Source organism: Theobroma cacao, chromosome 5 (assembly GCF_053813885.1).
Source record: "Theobroma cacao isolate CCN51 chromosome 5, ASM5381388v1, whole genome shotgun sequence".
In the NCBI taxonomy this organism is placed as follows: domain Eukaryota; kingdom Viridiplantae; phylum Streptophyta; class Magnoliopsida; order Malvales; family Malvaceae; genus Theobroma; species Theobroma cacao.
The window spans coordinates 45,502,192-45,521,554 of NC_142643.1; the positions used below are offsets into that span (position 1 = coordinate 45,502,192).

A 19,363-nucleotide genomic window follows, 5' to 3' on the forward strand; every position below is an offset into this window, starting at 1 on the left:
GTCACTTTTGACTTCATGTTTCAGCCTTTTTCGCTTTGTGTATTTGTTCTGTTTTCCAGCCATTTTGTTCAGCTTCTTTTGTTGTGTCGCTGCTTTGAGCGGTTTCTTTGCTCATTTTTTGTACAAATTATCAATCATATTAATATATCCTTTCTCTTTTGGCTGAGCAAAAAAAAAATTATAGCTTTTAAATTAATAAACATCAAACTGTAAGTTATTCTAGTCATTGTTTTTTGGGTGGGAAAGCATGATTTGTATTAATATCAGACTCTGCCATTTAAGCTGTATGGCTGAGTGCTTTTTGCCGAGTTAAAACATGAATTTGGGTTTTAGCTTTTGCTGTGCTTTGGTGGTTCGGCCTGGCAAAAGGGTCACCTTCTCTGCCTCTCGAGAGGTCTCATAGATAGGCTGGTTGCTCCTATGGTGGTCAGATGCACAAGATGGTTTTTGAAGATCAAGAACCTGATGCTGTAGGATGTTTACTTAGCTGTATAGGTTATGCGGATTAGGAGCTGAATGGATCATTGTTAAGTCACAAAACCTCTTTGGTGGCATTCGGTTCTTTCAGTTTTGACTAGTTTGGGGGGTCTGTTTATTCAAAGTTTGCTCTTACGTGGTGTCAATCTGTTTTTTGTGACCCTCGGTTCTGGCTGTTCTTGTGTTGATGTGAACCTGGCAATGAAAGGTTCTGGAGGCAAAGATTCGGAAGTGCTCTGGTCAGTTATGTTGTAACAGTGTTTTATTTGGAGATTGGCACGGTTATACTGGGTAGGTATGGAGGCCATGGTAAGATAGATGTAGTGGTAGGGGAAAGGGCTTTGAGTAGAGAATGATAAGCACTCGAAGGAGAGCTGTGAAGTGGCCATTGGTACCTGGTTGTAATGGGATGACTTTGTGATTGTCTATAGCCTCATTCTATGGGCAACCGGATACGTTTACTCTGCTTTTCTTTGATTCTGTTGTGGATGATGCTGGCTGCTCTTTCTCCTATAAATCACAATGGTTGCCGTGTCTCTGTGAATAAGTAATCAGATTAGCTTATGTTGGTTTTGTATCAAATAAGGTTGTCGTCCTCTTTCTAGAATAGGATGATAATAGAAATAATAGGTGAATCCTTTCTATTAGAAAACTTGATCATATTAATGCTGAATCAATGACAGAATGAGCAAAAAGTCAAATCCTACTCTGAAGTTTTACATCAGATACAAGATCTTGTCCCCCCAAGTTTTCGTGTGTACAACATTTACAGCTATTACAAAATGATTCTTTCCGATCAAAAGAATGATCCTATCCACTTAAGTACAAGATAATCATCAATTTTATCTACAATCAAAATTAACATATCAATGAACACCAAAAACCTTATCCCACCAACACAATGAAAGAATACGCTACCTCAAAGGTATTCTACAAACTGATGGAATGAGCAGAAAGTCAAATCCTACTCCTGGAGTGTTACATCAGATACGTGTAAAACTAATAAAAGCTTCAAGGTGGTTAGCTCTTCATCAAATTTAAATATCTGCACGGGTTTTGATGGGTTTAAGCTTGATCCCTAGACCCTCAGGAGAGAGAAGTTCGGGAGCTATGCAGGAATGGCTTGATGGGCTGGAAGGGTTTGAACCATTGCTAGAAGATGTAGCAAAATGTGGTTGTCTGTGAAAACCAAACCCCATCAGAAAGAACTCAATTGGAACGAGCATGGCCAATGGGTGCTCTTCTGTTACCAATGAGCCACATGCTTTAACCTGATAAAGAAGAGAAAACATGCTCGTTAACAAGAACATTAAGCTTTTCTTCAATCTTTTAATATCTGTAGGTACTATGTGAACACAATCAGTTTTAGCGATCCTGGTTCAATGTATTCAGCCAAAATTGTATGTGTGCAGGATATCTATTAGAGGAAACAATCAAGCTGCTTACCCCCTCTCCATTTCAAACTTAAAAGCTTTTAATTAACTACAAAAGCAGAAAAGAGAAAAGAATCAACGCTGAGCAATTTACCTCAACGAGAGTGCAATTCTTTCTTCCTATTTTGGCACTCATATGCACAGATTCTGTGCGGAATGGACTGCTTTCACCAACAAAAATAAGAGTCTTACAGTGCAATTTCTTCAAGTCATCTGTAAGGTCATGTCTCCTGCAAATATACTTCACAATCAATGCCATGGCAAATGTACTTAGCTATAGGAAAGAAAGAAGACAGGTGTGTGTGCCCACACACACATCTGAGCTTTCATTTTTCGTTGAAGAGAACTTCACAGGAAACTAGAAAGAGAATATCAGTGAGATGAGGGAGTTTGTGAAAGGAAAACAAAGGCAGGCAAGACAACAGATAAGTGACATGAGCTTACTTATTAATTGCTTCAAGAAAGCGCATAACATTCAGACTTTGCCTTTCATCCAGCAACTGCAATCACACAACCAAAAGGATCACTACAAGTTCAGGTTCTCTTAGTTTAAGTAAAAATATGGATGTGTCTGCTCTGGTGCCAGAGTGTTTGTCTATTATTAATTTCCTTACTTTTAGGCAAGCTTGGATGATCTCAGATTCTGTACCATGCACACTGGACCTAAGTTCCTACAAGAAGAATTCGACAATTACCACACTAACAAATATAAGAAATGACAATAAAAAAGTGACGTGGATTACCTTACTAAAATAGCGCTGAAGAAGGCATTCTTTTAATACACCACACATACCATAGAAGTATAACAAGTTCATCAACACCTGAAAGAGGAAATTTAATACAAAGAAAATTCACTATAACTGTTAATGATATGGGGCTGCAAATTAGAACCTTGTTGTAAAGCCATTCAGCCCATGTAGGAGCTTTACAAACAGGAGACACAAGAATTAATCCAAGAACTCGCTCTTTATATTTCATCTGCCACAGAAGATAAAATAACATGAGACCATCAAAGAATCAGAATATCAAAACAAAACATAATCTTTTATATGAAAAAAAATGTCTGCTGACTATTATATCTTATGCCAACTTACTGCAAACAGTGTAAGTATGTATGCACCAGCTGTTACACCCAAGCATAGAACCCTTTTCAGCCTGATATTAAAAACTAAAATCAGTTATAACATTAAAAAGGGGTGGGGAAAGAAAAGAGAAAGAGTGGGAAAAGATATATATTTCCCACAACAAGGTGGGAGCGTGAATGTATACCAATAATTCATGGGACGTAGTGCAAAGCAAATAAATTCTATTGAGTTCTAATATATCTGTAGTGAACTTGGTTATAATAATGTTGCAAATCAGGTCGATCTGCTTTACATTTTATAACTTGTCGGAAGAAAAATACGTAAGAATTAAGATTTAGTTGAAAGAATTTGGCATGCTTGTAATACCAATTGAAACTAAGCATGAGTGGAACACATATATTATATCAGAGTATCAGAGCAATGGAAGTCAAGGGTCAATGAGAGGCAAAAATTTTAGCAGAATAAGCATCAGACATGCAACACAGAGCATATATAAAAACTGAAGGAAAAACAACAGTTTAATCCAATCAAGAAACACAGGAATAACTTAATGCAAAATGACCCTCTGTATCCCAAAATACTTTTGGATGCTTTGGAATAGAAAATTATAACTTAACTTCAATAAAAGAATTTAAAAATATAAAATAAAAGGAAGTTAGTCCTATCATTGCCCTTTTAGTCAAAATGCTCAATAGTAGAAAAGAGTGAGAGCTGACAAGCATTAGTTACATACCCAAAGAAATCAAGCACTTCTGCAACCTGATCGGCTAAGTCATCCACACTAAGCAATGGAACATCTGAAGATATGACATTGGCTCCTAACTGCAAAAACTCTTAAACAAATGGCATACAGATTTTATTAGTATCATCCAATTAGGAAAACCAGAACTGACAAGGTATTTAAGAACTAAATAAACAACTCATTGTTGAAACAAATACATTTCTAATACTGACCTCATGCCCTGGGGCATCAATGTGGTAAATGCAAAAGTTATGAAGCAACAAAGAAGCTGCATCCGGGCAAACGAATAGGCCTTGGAAACAAGACATGTCTATAGAAACCAAGAAAGCACAAAACAACCATATATCAAAAGATATTCATACTCCAATATTTGGAACCAATATCAGTAATCGATTAAAACCCAAATGGCAAAGAACTTCAAAAATCAGAACAAGAATCTACTGAAGTCTAAAACAAGAATAGCCAACTTTAAAAACTTAAGAAATGAACAAATTAGCAAGAAATTAATCAAACAACAGAAGACTCTAAAAGCTGCAAAACTCAATTCAATTTCAACATATATGAAGTAAAAGAAGCAAACCCATCAAAGCTAACCAAAAAAAAACCGCGAAAGTTTCAATCTTTCCACTAAAAAGGAAAGAACAAGAAATGAAACATACAGTTAAGAGCAACATCTGGGTAAGTTATCAAAGCAGGCTTCTCTTGATCCCCACATACAAAAACAGATAAAGAACCTCTACTTGTTTTCACCAAAAACTCCTGCAAAAGAAAAAAGACTATTATTCTTATAAAAATAGAAAGGAAAAATGAGACAAAAAGATTGAAGCTTTGTACTTGGCGGTTTTGTTAGTTAGTTACTCGCTTTACCTTCCCTCCAAAAGGAACCATATCAATATCAATGGATACTGAGTCACTCAACTCGCCCATGTGTCTTTTTTTCTTTCAGTTACTCTGAGCAAATGCAAAGAAACTCAATGAGCAAACTCACTGAGTGGGAATTCCAACTCCTCCGCTTTCTTTCTTCTTCCTTCTTCCTGCTTTGGCTGTGTCTGAGGGTTAAAAAATTTCGTTCACGAGATACAGGTAAATGACTCAAACGCCCCCAATTTGGCCCTGAAATTACACATCACACTTGCCATGTTCTCGTGGAATGACTCTTTTGCCATTGGTCAACGCGTTGACTCCTTGTCTTTTTCTTTGTTTTTAGTCGGGGCAGGTGACCGTTGGGGGCAGATAAAACGGTCAGTTGAGGGCAATTTAGGAGGAAGCGACGAAAGCAGATGGCGAACGGGGTAAAACGGCGCCGCTTGAAAGGCCTTAAGAGTAATTTCGTAATGGCATCATACAGCTGGATGCCACCTGGAAGCCGCTAAAAGGAATACTCGAGGGGAAGCCTACGAGTTGTACGCCAGCTCATCATTGCCCATGCTTATTTTATTTTTAATTTATGCATTTAATTTAAATTTACATAAATCTTTAATTTCTTAAATTAGTAATGGTTCATCCCGAACGACCCAAATTATTCAATATATACAAATACTATGCATTAGTGATTAATCTAAATATTAAAATTAAATATAAAAATACTTTATTTGATGATGATATTAATTTTACCATAAAAATATATGCATTAGAAAGAATTATAATATTTTCAGTGATATTTACTTTTTTCTTTACAGATAATAAAAGTTTAGTGTAGTGTATTTAATTAGGTTGGTGTAATGGTTTAAGGATATAATTATTTTATTAATTCAATTCAATGGCACATATACTCGTTTAATTTCATATATCTTTAAATTAAATTAACCAACGATTCCTTTATAATTATAGTAAATTTATTGATTTCTTTTCTATGAAATGAGCTAGCTATTTATAAGTTTAAATTTAAATAAAATCTCATAATGTCATAAGAAAAGATGTTGGGAATATGTGTGTAATTATGCTAAAAAATAAATAGTAGTAATAAAAAGCAAGGTAGTCATGATCATTGATTGGGCTGTTTCCTTGGAATCCAAAAACGCGTTTTGAAACGCTAATCACGGCCGCTTGTCACAAAAACTCTATGGCCCATCCAAGTACGAGACCAAGCTTGCTTTTGAGACAAAAATAATATCTATGCATTCGTGTTCCTCGAAATTCTATTTTTAACTCCAATTATATATATATATATATATTAAATAAAAAATTATTTACAAATTTAATATTCATTTTATCTCTTATTAATGTAAGGATATATGATATTCTATTACACTAAATTACATAACATTCTCGTTATCATAATTCTTTTTTATTATATGAGAAAATTGGATAAGTTGTCACCATTTTTTATGGGTTTATATTTTCAACATATTTATTAAGTGGAAAAAAACTTTGATTTACAAATTTAATATCCATCTCATCTCTTATTAACGTAGAATCATAAAAATTCATCTATGATTAATTAAATTTTAAAAAAATTATAGTTTTTATTTATTTATTTTTAAAAACAAAAATAATAATTTAGCTTTTATTTATGATTTATATTTGACAGATTGTTAGTGAATTATATCTATACACTATCACTTAATTATAGAGTGTTATCTCATAAACGTATAAAAAATATTTTTAAAATTATAAATATTTATTTTTTAAAATTCTCAATTTTTAAATTTATTTATTAACAAAAAATAGCATTAGTTCATTAATAATATATTATATCTATACACAACACTTACCTCAAGAACAATTAATATAAATCTTGAATTTAATTATTTTATAAATATACTCTTCTTTCGCAAATTTAGAAAATATCTTTATATATTTCGCTTTTTGTTTTATAGGACTGGAGAAAGGAAGTTGAAATAAAAAACAATTCAATCCTATTGCTTATCTCACTTGATTTATGTTAAAAATATAGGCTAAATAAAGTTAAATTTTATAAAAAATTATGCTAAACTTAAGAAATTTATAAATATATACAATATATAATTTAAGAAATTTAAGTAGAAGATAAATATGATGACAGAAGCATCCAAAAAGAGCAATAAAAAAATTTAAAAACACTGTTTTGTCGGGGACGTAAAGGACGAAATTGCACATGGGGAAAACGCCGTGGACACAGGAGGGAATATAAAGTGGGAGTGTTCTTGTGCCTACATTCTGGATTTTGTGGCAGCACCAATCAGACCCATCAGCTTCTTCTGCTTTGGATGTTGACCTTCCGCTCTTTAACTATTACCACATAACTTGCTATTATTACAAAGCCACCCCAAAAAAGGCCAATTATGATTATTATTTTCAAAATTTTAATTTTATAAAAAAAAAACTTACATTGAGTCGACGTTACATGGAGTTGAGATATCTATGTCCGATATCGACACATTGTATTTTTTTTTTATCATTTTTTATTTTAATTTTAAAAATTCAAACGTCGTATTTGTACGAATTTAAAATGTTCAAGAAATGTGGAACACAAAAATAAGGGATTACTGGGTTGAGAAGATTCTCATACTAGATACTTTATAAAGAAGCAGATATTTTGATGTCAATTCATTGATTTACTGGTTTTGCAGGCAATATGAGGAGGAAGAGTAAGCTTCACAGGTAGCAAAAACCAGAAACTGTATCCAGAAAAGTGTCTCTTTAGGAACTCAAATGCTCATCAGTTTACGTATATGTGCTGCAGTGAGGATGTATAGATGAGAAGCTGGCTGATTCTTCAGTAAGAATCGAGCGCGATTACTCACTAGGAAAGTTAATCAGCAAGATAACAATCAATCCCACACAAAGACTTCAATGATCCTGATGATCTTGCATATCTATAACATGTAATAACTTTTATGCAGGGCAGGAAGGAGATAAGAGAGTTGAACGTTTTTGAACATTTGAAAATGCTGATGGGATGTACAAAATTGAACATATCGCCTTTGATATCGTAGTAGTAAGCATATAAATCAGTAGAAAAAGAAGATCAACAGAGAAATCAAATGAATTCGTTATATGTGCTTCACAAAGTCTGTATGCATAGAAGGGCGGCGAAGTTACTGCTCTAAGGAGTTCGATTAAGTCTTGATGGTGTGAAATTCAGAGCAGATTTTTCCTAGCACAGCTCGCAATCTATCAAGAAAATGCTGCTACCAAGGGTGTTTCCAATCCATCTCGGAAAGTCTACCACTATACACCAAGGGTGTTTCAATTCATGAAACTACAATACTTTTTCCTCTGCCATTACTAAGACATTAGGTGACAAGACAGTAGAAGGTTTCCCTAAAAGCTAAGGAACTTAACATGCCAGTCAATCAGGGAAAGTGGACATCTTTTTCTTGGGACAGACCATCCTCTCCCCATAATCTCAAATCCTATATAAAAATACAGTTATGGTGCATTTTGACATTTGACCTCGAATATCCCATTTGTTATTCAAGTCAAGGTCACTGCAAATCCCAATGGCAAGTTTCTTAAGTTTTCCACTAAAAAAGCACTTCCCACATGTAAGATTTTTCTAGTATGATATGGCTGAAGGTATCAAAGGCTACAGCTATCAGAATTTCATTCAGTTAGGTTACCAATCTAAAAACATTATGCAAGAAGCAAAGCTCTTATTTAATGGGAATTTAACATAGAATGCAAAGTTAGATATTAATACACAAACGGACCAAGCCTACGATGTTTGGGGTGCCTAAACATAGTTATCTCACATATCTGGAATAAACCGAGCACAATTATAGTATCAATAGAATTTTAAAATCAGCTTAAGAAACTCAACAATATGCAAAACCAAACTAACTCAATTCATTGACTTCAGCTGAGTGAAAGACATACCATACTTTTGGCCAAAAAGAAAAGACATTCCGTACTTTCATGATGATGCTTAGAGGAGATTTCAACTCAGCTAGTCATAACAACACACATCATATGCTAAACCAACTCAAACTGCAGCTGGAAGAAGATTTGAACAGCCATCCATTGAAGAATTTTTCTTTTTTCATATAACAAAATTTGAGAATTAAACTAATGTATCAAGGATATACAGCTGACCAAACTGACCAAGAACAATAAAATTGTTTTTGATCCATTAAAAGCTCAAGTTACTCCGGGGAGAAAAAACTGAAGGGAAACCAAAATAAAAAAAAACAAATGTACCCATTTTTTATCAAATTAATTGTAATTAATCACAGAGTTGATAAAAATCACCACTCACTAAAAGTTTCTGTTAGCACTTGAGAAGAACTTCACAATCTCTCTACTCATTCTTCCAAGCATACAAAATCAGTGAAAAACCAAGATTTTGTGACTTGGAATCTTGAAATCTCTGCGAGAAAGACCATTGCAACATACTCGGATTAGGAATGGGTTGGCTAACCCACAACTTCTCTTCTGCTGCGAGGAATGTCTTGAACATAAAAACAGCATTTCCAAGTGATGCTCCAAAGAGCCAATTATGGACATCCCAGTAAACTTCTACAGCCATTCCATCAACCAAAATTGTATGGTTTCCCCGGAACTTCCACCTTAGCCGCTTCACTTGCATCAAGGTCTTTCCATCCAGTCGAATTATAAGGCAGGGGTCGTTCACACCAATCGTGTCACATTCAATTATCAGATCATGAATTTGACCATTATCACAAAACTGTGCCTTGGTACCAAATACCTTCTTGCCAAAAACATGCTCCTTCTTGGCCACATAAACGGCAGTGGAAGGAACAGGAGTTGCACCAGTCTTCTTATAAGCTTCTTTCCTCATGTCCCCAAGAAGCAAAACCATTTGCTTATCAGCAACAACACCAACATAAAACCCTTCCAAAGGTTCAGGCCCAGATCCAAATTTCGCTGAAGAAAGGTCCCAGTATATGTCTATTTTACAAGAATATGCTTCTAAACTCTTAGACCCTTTTCGCTTAGTGAACAACCAGGGCTTTATATCAACCTTACAAAGACACTGATTAGCAGAATCATCAATCCCTACACTTAGGCCTTGCCCCATCAAATTCTTGCTCCAAGTAACGGTTATCAAACAAGACCTACCCCGAATTCGACATTGATAAACACAAGTAACCAAATTCTGCGCATTTTTACTAGTATTTGATGATGAAGAATCAGCCACTTGCACCCCATTTTCACCAAAACAGGATGGGAAATCTCTCATTTTTCTAACAAGATAACTCCAATTCCTTAAAATTCAACTCTTCTTCTCTTTAACACTTCCCACAAACTCTCTTTTGCGCAACTTTCGCAACCTAAAACTACACAATTAAAGCTGGCTTAGGCTTTGAAAGACAAAAACAAAGGAGACAAAAGTAACAGAAACAGAGAGTAAAGAGGTGAGAGATAGAGCCTTACCTTAAACTGATCAGTAAAAAAACTGTCTCAAAAATAACACTCTCTCAAAACTGCCTCAAAAACAGCTTGTCAAGGCTTGATTTTGATCTGGGGTGGTACATTTTTTTCTTTTCTGCAAGAAACTCAAAACACCCATCAATGAAAAATGTTTAAAGCTTCAAACTTTAAAGACAGATTGAGAGAATGTTGGGGTCAAGCTCAAGTAAAGTAAAAAAATTTCAACAAAGAGAGAAGCAGACAAAAAGCAGAGTTCTTTCACTGTAAATTCCTCTGCTATCATTATCAATGATATTAAAATAAATTACAAAAAAAAAATTTTCAAATAAAATTTTACCTCCAGACAATGACAGCTTGAAAATAAATATTCCCTTTCTTTTTTTTTTTTTTTGAAGAACAGGAAAATGTGAAGGATTTTGGCAACTGGGTATTGCTGGAAAAGGCTGGTTTTTGACGATTACTCTACACTGAGAAAAGAAAGTAAAGCCCAAAAAAAAAATAATAACAAAGAGAATCTCTCTCAGCTCTCTCTCTCTTGTAACTTTCTTTTAGCTGACATGCTCACATGTAACATAGTGAAGCCAAAATTTAAGCACAAACATTGAAGGGAGCTTGCTTTAAGGCTTTTTTATTTTTTTTTTCTTTTCTTGGGGTTGAAACTTCTTTCAAGCTTTATGGATTGAAGAATATATATTGAGAGTTTGAGACTATAAATAAATAAAAGAGTTGTGGTGAAAGAATGTGCTTCATCAAGTGGGGTCTAAGGAAACAAGAAAAATGCAAGCACGATTTTGTATATAAATAAAAAAGATTGGTTTCAATAGCCAATTGGCACATAGATTACACACTTCAACATGAAGACATGGTTTCCATGATTGATGATTACTATGTTTATGTTTTTCTTTTTCTTATATATATTTTCAAAAAATTTTATAACCAATTATTATTGAAATATGACATAAACATAATTGCAAAATGGGAATTTATAATCTAAACTAATGAACAAAATTTGGCAAAAAGCTTGAGGTTAGGAATGGAGTTAGACCCCATTTTTAGGTACCAACAAAGGACTCACTCATTGCCAACCTCATCATCATATCTCTCTAGGCTTTTCCTTCTCTCTCTCTTTTTTCCTCCCCTAAATTGTGTAGGTTATGTATTTCTTTATGGTTTCCACATGAGTTGGTCTTTTCTTGGTTGGATTTTGATTCCCAAAGTGTTGCTAACATGAAAAAAATTAAAAAAAACCATGAATATATTAGCCAAATATTTCTCTTCTTTTTTTTTTGCCTTATTTTTACTTCACAATTTTTATTTATTTTTCTCTTAGAGATATTTTCTTGATGATTAGGGTAAATATCAGAAAAGAAAAAGGAGAGGGTGTGAAATGAATAGAATAGGAAAGTGAGGCCCACGCGCAATAATGGCGTGTGAGAAAATGGGTTAAGATTTTTTTGTTTAATAATTTAAAAAAATCTTACTTTATGGAGAATAAAGACGTTGTATTCACGTGTAGTTGTCCATGGTTAGTTGGCATGCGTTACACCCCAAACGGGGCCGACTTTTTGTTCACTTGCGCCTTATTGGGCCTCCAAAAAGCCCGTTTTGTTCCTTGTCTTTTTCTTTTTAATTAATTAATTAATTAATATAATAGATATACCCTTTTTTATTTTTTTGTGATTATATTATTTTTGTGAATTAAAGTTCTATTTGATTAAATAATTTTTTAAATTTTTTTGGGTTTTCCTATTTTACATAATTACTAATTATATCAATAAAAATATACCTCTATAAAAATTACAATCCTAGTTTACGACGAGTTTTTTTTAAAGATAATATTATAATTTATAAACGTAACTAGTCACAAAATTTATTATTTATAATAAGATATGAGATCATAGAAACGACTTTTATAATTGATTAGTTCATATAATATAATTTTAAAATGAGTTAATATGGATTGTTAGTGTATAAATTTTATATGATATCAATAATTTAAATTTTATCACTTTATTAATAAATAAATTTAAAAATTAAAAACTCTAAAAACTAAATATCTGTAATTTTAAAAATATTTTTAATTTATATTTTTACATATTTATAAAATAATTTTTTATAATTAAATAATAATGTATAAATAATATACACGGACAATATATCATATGGTTATAGTAGGAAATATAAGCATTTACTAGTAAAGGGTCGCCGGACATGCAAGTCCATCACTTTGTTAGCCTTATGGTCAATAATTTCATCAAGCATGGGACTCCATGACAAACCGGCCCTAACCATATCTTTATATGCATTTTATTTGTTAAAGAACCTTAGTTTATTACACCCTCCATGATTAAATAATTGGACCGACATAGGCACAATCATCGGACCAAATAGTTTATGAAAAAAGAATTAATCCTAACACTAATTCACATTATTAAATCGATGGTACATCTAATACATTGCGTGTAATTCGCCCTTGATCATACTTTATTTATCCTCTAATTCATTTACTTTGTCGAATTTGTCTCATGCCTAATCCATTGTCTAATTGCGATTAAGACTAAATTACAAGCCATTTAGTAACTTTCTTTATTGTAATAATAAATCATTATAGTACTAAAGTACGTAGGACAGATGGCAAGATCTTTAATGGGTTAAAGATGGTGCTGATAAAACTTGAGGATTAAGGTTGTCTTGTCCTTAATTTCTTATAGCCTTATATTTATAATATAACATACCCAATGCTTCTTATTTAAGATAAAGGATTCGAAGGATTTTGTTGGCTTTAATTAGCATGATGCCTCTAATTGTGTCAATCAATTATTGGGTTTTTCAGTGACAACTAGTTAATTAAGTATGGGAATTATCTCAACAAATCTTATTAAAAACTTAAAAAATTTGGCTAACTAGGTATTGTGGTGTGGTCTTACCATGATCTTGTAATTAATTCAAAATACAGATTCACGTAATCAAAATTTAAATTATATATATATATATATATATACATGAAGAAATTAAAAAAATAAAAAAGAAAAAAGATTTGAATATTTGACATAAAGTTTATTAACGATGTTGCAAGATTGTCTTAAAAAAACATAAAATCTCTTCCTTTACTTACCTTGCGTAGAAAGATAAAGTCAAACCAAATCGGTTATAATGAGATCAAGCATCAACAAACGGCATTTTCTCAATGTTTCTAGAGTCAAGAAAAGAGAGTTCCGCGGGCGACCCGAATCATCCCACCAAAACCCGAGTTATTTATTTATTTATTTTGAAGGGAAAAAGATTGATAAGGGAGGGGGACACAATGAAGATGAACAGCAAAGAAATTCATGCGGGACAAAAGGAATAGAAAAGGGGCAAAGAAGATAAGCAGCTTTGTTGAACCTTTATTTTCTTGCCCACCTTTAGCCTTCTGCCAGTCGACACCTTTTTTCATGACAATGAGCATCTCTGTATCATTCCCCTTCCTTGGATCTTTAATCTTTTTGTTTGCATTCCTTTAGAAGTTGCCATCATGCTTACACCTCCAACATCTCTAGTGATTTTCACAGCTTTTGTTTTCTTGTAGCCATAGACTCCAAATTTCTAAAGTCAAAATTTGGTCCACTCATTTCTTGTCACTTATTTGCTTAAGCATACTAAAAAAAATCATCACTGGTACTATCATTTATGCCACGTAAAAACCCTTTATAGATATTACGTATCATTTTTAAAAATAAAATCGGATACAGATATTTTGAATTTTCATATCATTTAACGTTGGATTTATTTTTTGTTTTTGTGGTGACGGAATTTGCCATAATTCTATAAAATGACCATTATCATTACTTCCAAAACTCTTCACAAGCTTTTTTTTTTTTTCCTCTTTTCAACCCCATGAATTTGACATTTCAATTTTCAATGTCAGAAAATACATGCATAATAATCTTAAAGATTCCATCAAGGGCTTATTGGGCTGTTCAATTGGACCAAACTCAGCCCAATTTTACAAGCTTAGTGAACCTAAATTGGGCTCTCTGGAGTTATTGTGTAAGCTAGGCCTTGTACCAAAGCCTCTGTCTCATTTTCGATATTTTATACATCAAATAATTAAATCTTTAATTTTAAATTTAAAGAAGGTTTGTTTGATTTGAAATAAAAATTTATTTAAATGTAATAAAAAGTGAAGGACTTAATTGAATAAAAGAGTATAATATGAGGGTTTTTATAAGATTTATCCCTTTATTTTTTCCATTATTGCTCAGACAATCTTATTTGAAACTGGCCAATCCTTTGTCTTGTGATCAAATAAAGACAACACTGTCAGGTACTAGTAGATTATCTTACCTTATCTTTACACAAATAATGTGGAATTTATATTAATTACTAATATAAAATTTTTTTACTCATATGGAAAAAGCAACAAGAAGAAATTGTATGATTTTCATGGACAAAAACTTGCTGCTGGCAGATGACCTTATAGCTTAGCAGGACAACCACGTCCAGGAACTCCAATTATTGCCATCCTCTGATTGAATGGTAATAATTAATTCTACAAACAATTTCCATATTTTTTTCCTCTGATGTGGCACAATGCCATTGGCTCAAAACCTTCATCGTTGAGTAGTTTGTTACAGAAGAGATGGAAACTGTTCTTGTTGCTTTGTGAACTCGGAGAGAGATAGAGATAATTCAGAACAGGGGGTCACTTGTTTGTTTTTCACTTTTGCCTACATTAGTTGGTTGTTTTGTCCTTCGAAGTTTTGTTCTCTCCTCGTTCTTTTGAGGGGAAGAGAGGGTTAGAAGACAGAAGAGAGGAGTGTGTTGTTTTGTTGCAGGAAAGAGTGACAGAATGTATAAGCAAGCTTTAATGGGAGATGCATGGATAAGAGAAGCTCAAGAAGCATCAAAGTTGGTGGAAGATATAGAAACTAGAGTAAAGAACAAGAACCCATCTCTAAAACACCAAGAAAATAGGCTTGTAGACATTACTGCTCGTTCCAAGCTTTTGGAAGCTGGGATCAAACTTGATCGTCTTGAATCTCTCCTTAGAAACCCTCCCTCAAAACCCATTTTGTATGTTTCATATCTCTCTCTCTCTCTCAGTTACTCTTTTTTTCCTTTTCTTTTTATTGTATCTTTTGGTAGTCAGTTTAATTTCCTGCTGTTGTATCTTGATGGTTACTTAATTTCCTGAAAATTTTTGAAGAAAGATTTGAAATCTATGAATGGATTGGCATAGTAACCGATATGATCATTGATACGTAGATTGGAAAAGAAGGATTGCTTGTTAATTTCTGTTTGTTTTGGTTAATTGGCTCTTCATTACAGAACTGTGACTGTTCACAAATGGTTGTTTCTAACTCTCTTTGTCATGGATATGGTCGATTCACTGGTAATTTTTTGACTTCTCTTTAAGCCCTTTATTTGTGTTCAAACTTCAAATCAATGTTATCAATTGTAAAGATAAACCATGTGGTAAATTAGTTCTCATTCTGCTTGCATAAGTAACCTGTTGCTGCAGTCCATTTGCAGAACTAATGAAGATTTGGATTATCGGTGGAAGATGCTGTCGGAACTGCAGCTAAGAACAAAAGCATTGGCTCTTAGCCTGTATGCTTTACCAACTTCAAGCAGGTATTGTTGTTCTCATCTCACCGTTATGCCAAACGGACCCTTAGATAAGAATATGATAATTAAGCCAAGGGAAATGTGAAAGTAGGAATCAGCAAGCCACAATGAAACTCTGAATTTCTGCCTTGTGGTATATAACCCTGATTACTTTTGATTATGTACGTATCAGTGAGAATCCTCTGTTATGTAAGGGACTTTTCAAGAAAAGAAAGAACAAAGTAAAAAGAGACAGTTGGTGCCTTAATTTCTTCCCAGGACTACAACCTGGTCTTTGATCTTGTCTGCCTGAATGTAATTGCCACGTGGCATGAACTTAGCATATGCTTTTTCTTCTTCTTTTCAGGCCAGGATGCTTAACTCCTGAAAATGCCGAAGCAATAAACACAAATGTCAGTGACTGTGAGCAAGGTAGAATTCTATAATCTAAAAGTAAGGATAAAAATACTACAGATTTGTTTGCATCTTTTCTGCCAAAATATTGGAGTGGGAAATGGATATGTTTGCAACTTTTGAAAGAATCAATTGGATTAATATAGTGGTTTAGATCCTATCATCACGCTCTTGGTAAGCAAATATTGTGGCAAAATGCATTTATCTCACTTTGTTGTCTTTGCTGATCCTTTCCTTTTGCTTTTGAAAATATGATATGCGGGCCAAAGTTTTTAATGGAGAAAAGAGCATCCGAGCTAAAGTAGCATCTCCAATCAAAATTAGGTTGGAGCAAGGACCACTGGAAATGTAATCCTACAAGCATTTACGATATATGGCTACAAAGAAAACTGGATAGTTAGATGTTTCATGAGATTAGGATTTGAAAGCTCCACTAATTATGAACTAATCCGAGGAAATGGATGAATCAGTTTCCTCTCCCGGATTAACTAGGTCTGCTGGTCTTCCGGTTATGTTACCTTGGAAACACCTTCACTGCACACGTTGCATGCCTCATATCATGGAAGCTGATGCTTAGGGAGGCCTCTTTTTATTGCTTCCAAAGAAACTGTTTATGACTTTGATTAATTTTCAGATCTTTTCATGCAGATCAAACAAAATCGTCATCGTCCAGAGATGACCCAGAGCTTCTCAGACCTCTCATTGTATGTTTTAGTATTTCTATTAAGTTATTGCTCTTCAAACAATGTTTCCCAAGCCTCTGAATTCTGACAGGCCCTTTGATTTTGCTTTTCTCATGCAGTCTAATGATGTAACGTTGCAAAGCCAAGTGCAGGTATGGAAATCTTTTTTGAGCATACTGATTCACAACTTGAGTTCCAAATCTTTCTTAACCTCTTCATCAGTTTTTCTTTTCTCTTCTTGTGCAATGGTGCAGATGAAGCAATGTGGTACTTCTACTTCATTGAGTTTGCTACAGAAGGTTTTCTGGATCTTCGGTGCAGTTCTTGGATCAGCTGCACTTATATTTATCTTGGTTCTCATCTGTGCAGTCATATAATCTGATTCTCAGCTGACCATTTTGACTTTAAGACGTCTTCATAATCTTAAAGCTGGGAAACTATTTTACACCAATCTGTCATCTACATATTTGTTTGGTATGGCATTTCAGGACAGAGGAAGCCTATTTTGTAGAATCAAATACATAGTTATGAACAAAACTTAAAGAAATAAATGAGGTGATATTTTATCATCTACTGCAATTTTGAATTGTAATGTTGTTGTTCAATCCTGATTTCTAAGCTTCCTAGGGAGCAATCTAGGCATAAATTACAGAGAAGTCCCAGAGAGTATGTTGGAAGTGATTCAATTAAATCACTATATCATATTTTAAAAATTAGAAGCTCTTGTATATGTTGATTGATATTATTTTCCTCCCCCATTCAACAATGGCAATCCAATTCAACTACATGAAAACTAATGTCCTCCAGAAGAAGTTTCGAAACTGCTCTTCTTGCATAAATAAAGCATGCCTGGTGCCTGGAGAGTGAGAGAAGGTTCTGTCAAGTTGTCAGGTGGTGTGTAACCTCAATCAAAACCTCTTGAACCTAAACCTTCAAATTCGAATAAAAAAACAAGGTATTGTCATAGTCAATACCAACCAACTTTGTTGACCTTAATATTCACTACCCATGCACTAAAGCTGATTATTACTGGGAACCTGTTTTATAATGTTTACTCTTCTGATTACTTCCATAGCTTGATAAACTTGTCTCGCACAAATTTGTTTGATTATTATCCAAACTGGGATTGATTCTTGCCGCAAATTTTGAATGTATTTGACTCACTGGCTCATCAACTAGACAACATTTACAAGTCGCTTGTTCAATTATCCCTCAGAGACATGGTCCTGAAATAGCACTCGTGGCTGCCCTGCATCCTTTGAGATATGGACCACTAGAGGAAAAAGATAGCAACTTCATTATGTCGGTTTTGTTCAAGGATGTAATGGTACCGACAATCCTATCCATGTGGGTTAGGAAACTATGACTTCAAGCAGAAGGTAGGGAATCTGAGAGAAAAAATTGAAGATCACACTGAGCCTTGTAGTTGTCTGAGGAGGGTTCCTAATTCTTCAAGTGAAAATGGATGAAAAGACTTATCACCAAACATTGAACTAGTTTTTCCTTTTTGTATCTTTAGCCTGCAAAAAGATGGAATGGGTGCTAGATATTGTAATCTATAATTCACCATTGTCTAAAGCAAAGCAACATTCTCTCTCTCTCTCTCTCTCTCTGGATTTTCCCCTCTAAATGCTTCATTTCTTTCACCTACCATGTAGCACTCCCTTTTGACAAATGGGGTGGCTGCAATCCCTCCTCTTCCCATTGAAGAAGCTGTGGTTTCGGATGCACTCAGCTCCAAGAAAGAGTACTTACTATTTATAATGTCTATTCTAGTATTGTTTTAGTGCATGAACATTGTTTGTTTTTCCTTCTGCCTTTTCCTTGTTTCATTTCTCCACCATGTTTTGCAGCACAACATACCATACATATATGGCTCATTCATTCACTATTCACACGCACACATTCACACAATTGCATGAATGAAGAATGTATTTAGTATTGTCGACTGCCATTTTAAAGATTTTCACGACTCCATTGTGGTTAAATTCTTCATCGCTGTCTCTTTTTCATGACTGAATTCTTTTAAATCTTCTTTTGCTGATTTACAGGTAGAGGGATATACATTTTGTATGAGGATGTGAAGTCCTGCCCAGATGAGGATGTACATGTCCTTTGGTCCATACTGGTGGAATCCCATCCACCCCAAATTACATCAAGACAATGAAGCATTTCAAGAATATCAAGCCCTTTAGTATCAATATATCAGAAAAATAAAAAGCTAGTGGAAATCAAAATATCCTTGTCAATAGCCCCTCTATTTCTCTTTGTTTGGAGCTAGATGTTGGCTTACTTAGAATAATAGGAGAAAAAGAATATGTAAATTAACAGGTCTTTTACAGAGGTCCATCTAAGATAATTAATTTGGACTGATATGCTTTCCCCATTGTAACCAAAAGAAAAGAAAAGAGCAGGTGTTTTCTTAAAGGTTTTGTTTGGCCATAGCTTTGAAGTGAGTTGCTTAGTCTATTTTCTGGCAGTTTTGACTCTTCTCCGGTGTTTGATGCTTAGACTTTACCTAAGTATACTACTTTAATAATGGAGGCTTTCTTTCTTTCTTTTTGTTTTTTTTTCCTTCCGAACAACTCTAGGAAGGCTTGACTGAAAATGATATTAATATATCAG

At 33.9% G+C, this 19,363-nt stretch overlaps 3 protein-coding genes across 7 annotated transcripts; 1 reads left to right on the forward strand and 2 right to left on the reverse strand.

The window, feature by feature from the left end:
* Positions 1-1,162: 1,162 nt before the first annotated feature.
* On the reverse strand, positions 1,163-4,778 carry LOC18600235 (protein NDL1-like). 2 transcript variants are annotated; one of them, XM_088806817.1, is made up of 11 exons: positions 4,596-4,778; positions 4,397-4,496; positions 3,950-4,047; positions 3,729-3,817; positions 3,005-3,065; positions 2,802-2,888; positions 2,654-2,731; positions 2,525-2,581; positions 2,355-2,410; positions 2,005-2,140; positions 1,163-1,748 (listed from the first exon to the last, which is right to left on the reverse strand). In XM_088806817.1, the coding sequence occupies exons 1-11, from the start codon at positions 4,662-4,664 to the stop codon at positions 1,515-1,517; spliced, it is 1,065 nt and encodes a 354-aa protein (XP_088662943.1). In that variant the 5' UTR covers positions 4,665-4,778; the 3' UTR covers positions 1,163-1,514. The 2 variants fall into 2 exon arrangements, with proteins under 2 accessions (XP_088662943.1, XP_007030622.2); XM_007030560.3 differs by having other exon boundaries at positions 4,605-4,777.
* A 3,903-nt stretch (positions 4,779-8,681) lies between these two features.
* Positions 8,682-10,266, reverse strand: LOC18600236 (uncharacterized). The gene is made up of 2 exons (XM_088806116.1): positions 10,056-10,266; positions 8,682-9,958 (listed from the first exon to the last, which is right to left on the reverse strand). Exon 2 carries the CDS (start codon positions 9,859-9,861, stop codon positions 8,959-8,961), a length of 903 nt encoding a protein of 300 aa, XP_088662242.1. The 5' UTR covers positions 9,862-9,958; positions 10,056-10,266; the 3' UTR covers positions 8,682-8,958.
* A 4,222-nt stretch (positions 10,267-14,488) lies between these two features.
* LOC18600237 (uncharacterized) lies at positions 14,489-19,165 on the forward strand. Of its 4 annotated transcripts, none has more exons than XM_018122039.2 (8): positions 14,489-15,107; positions 15,363-15,426; positions 15,556-15,668; positions 16,009-16,073; positions 16,325-16,403; positions 16,704-16,759; positions 16,858-16,890; positions 16,993-17,101. In XM_018122039.2, the coding sequence occupies exons 1-6, from the start codon at positions 14,884-14,886 to the stop codon at positions 16,732-16,734; spliced, it is 576 nt and encodes a 191-aa protein (XP_017977528.2). In that variant the 5' UTR covers positions 14,489-14,883; the 3' UTR covers positions 16,735-16,759; positions 16,858-16,890; positions 16,993-17,101. The 4 variants fall into 4 exon arrangements, with proteins under 4 accessions (XP_017977528.2, XP_017977529.2, XP_007030625.3 ...); XM_018122040.2 differs by lacking the exon at positions 16,325-16,403 and adding an exon at positions 18,790-19,165 and having other exon boundaries at positions 14,491-15,107; positions 16,690-16,759; positions 16,993-18,485; XM_088806537.1 differs by lacking the exon at positions 16,325-16,403 and adding an exon at positions 18,790-19,165 and having other exon boundaries at positions 14,500-15,107; positions 16,993-18,485.
* Positions 19,166-19,363: the final 198 nt, after the last annotated feature.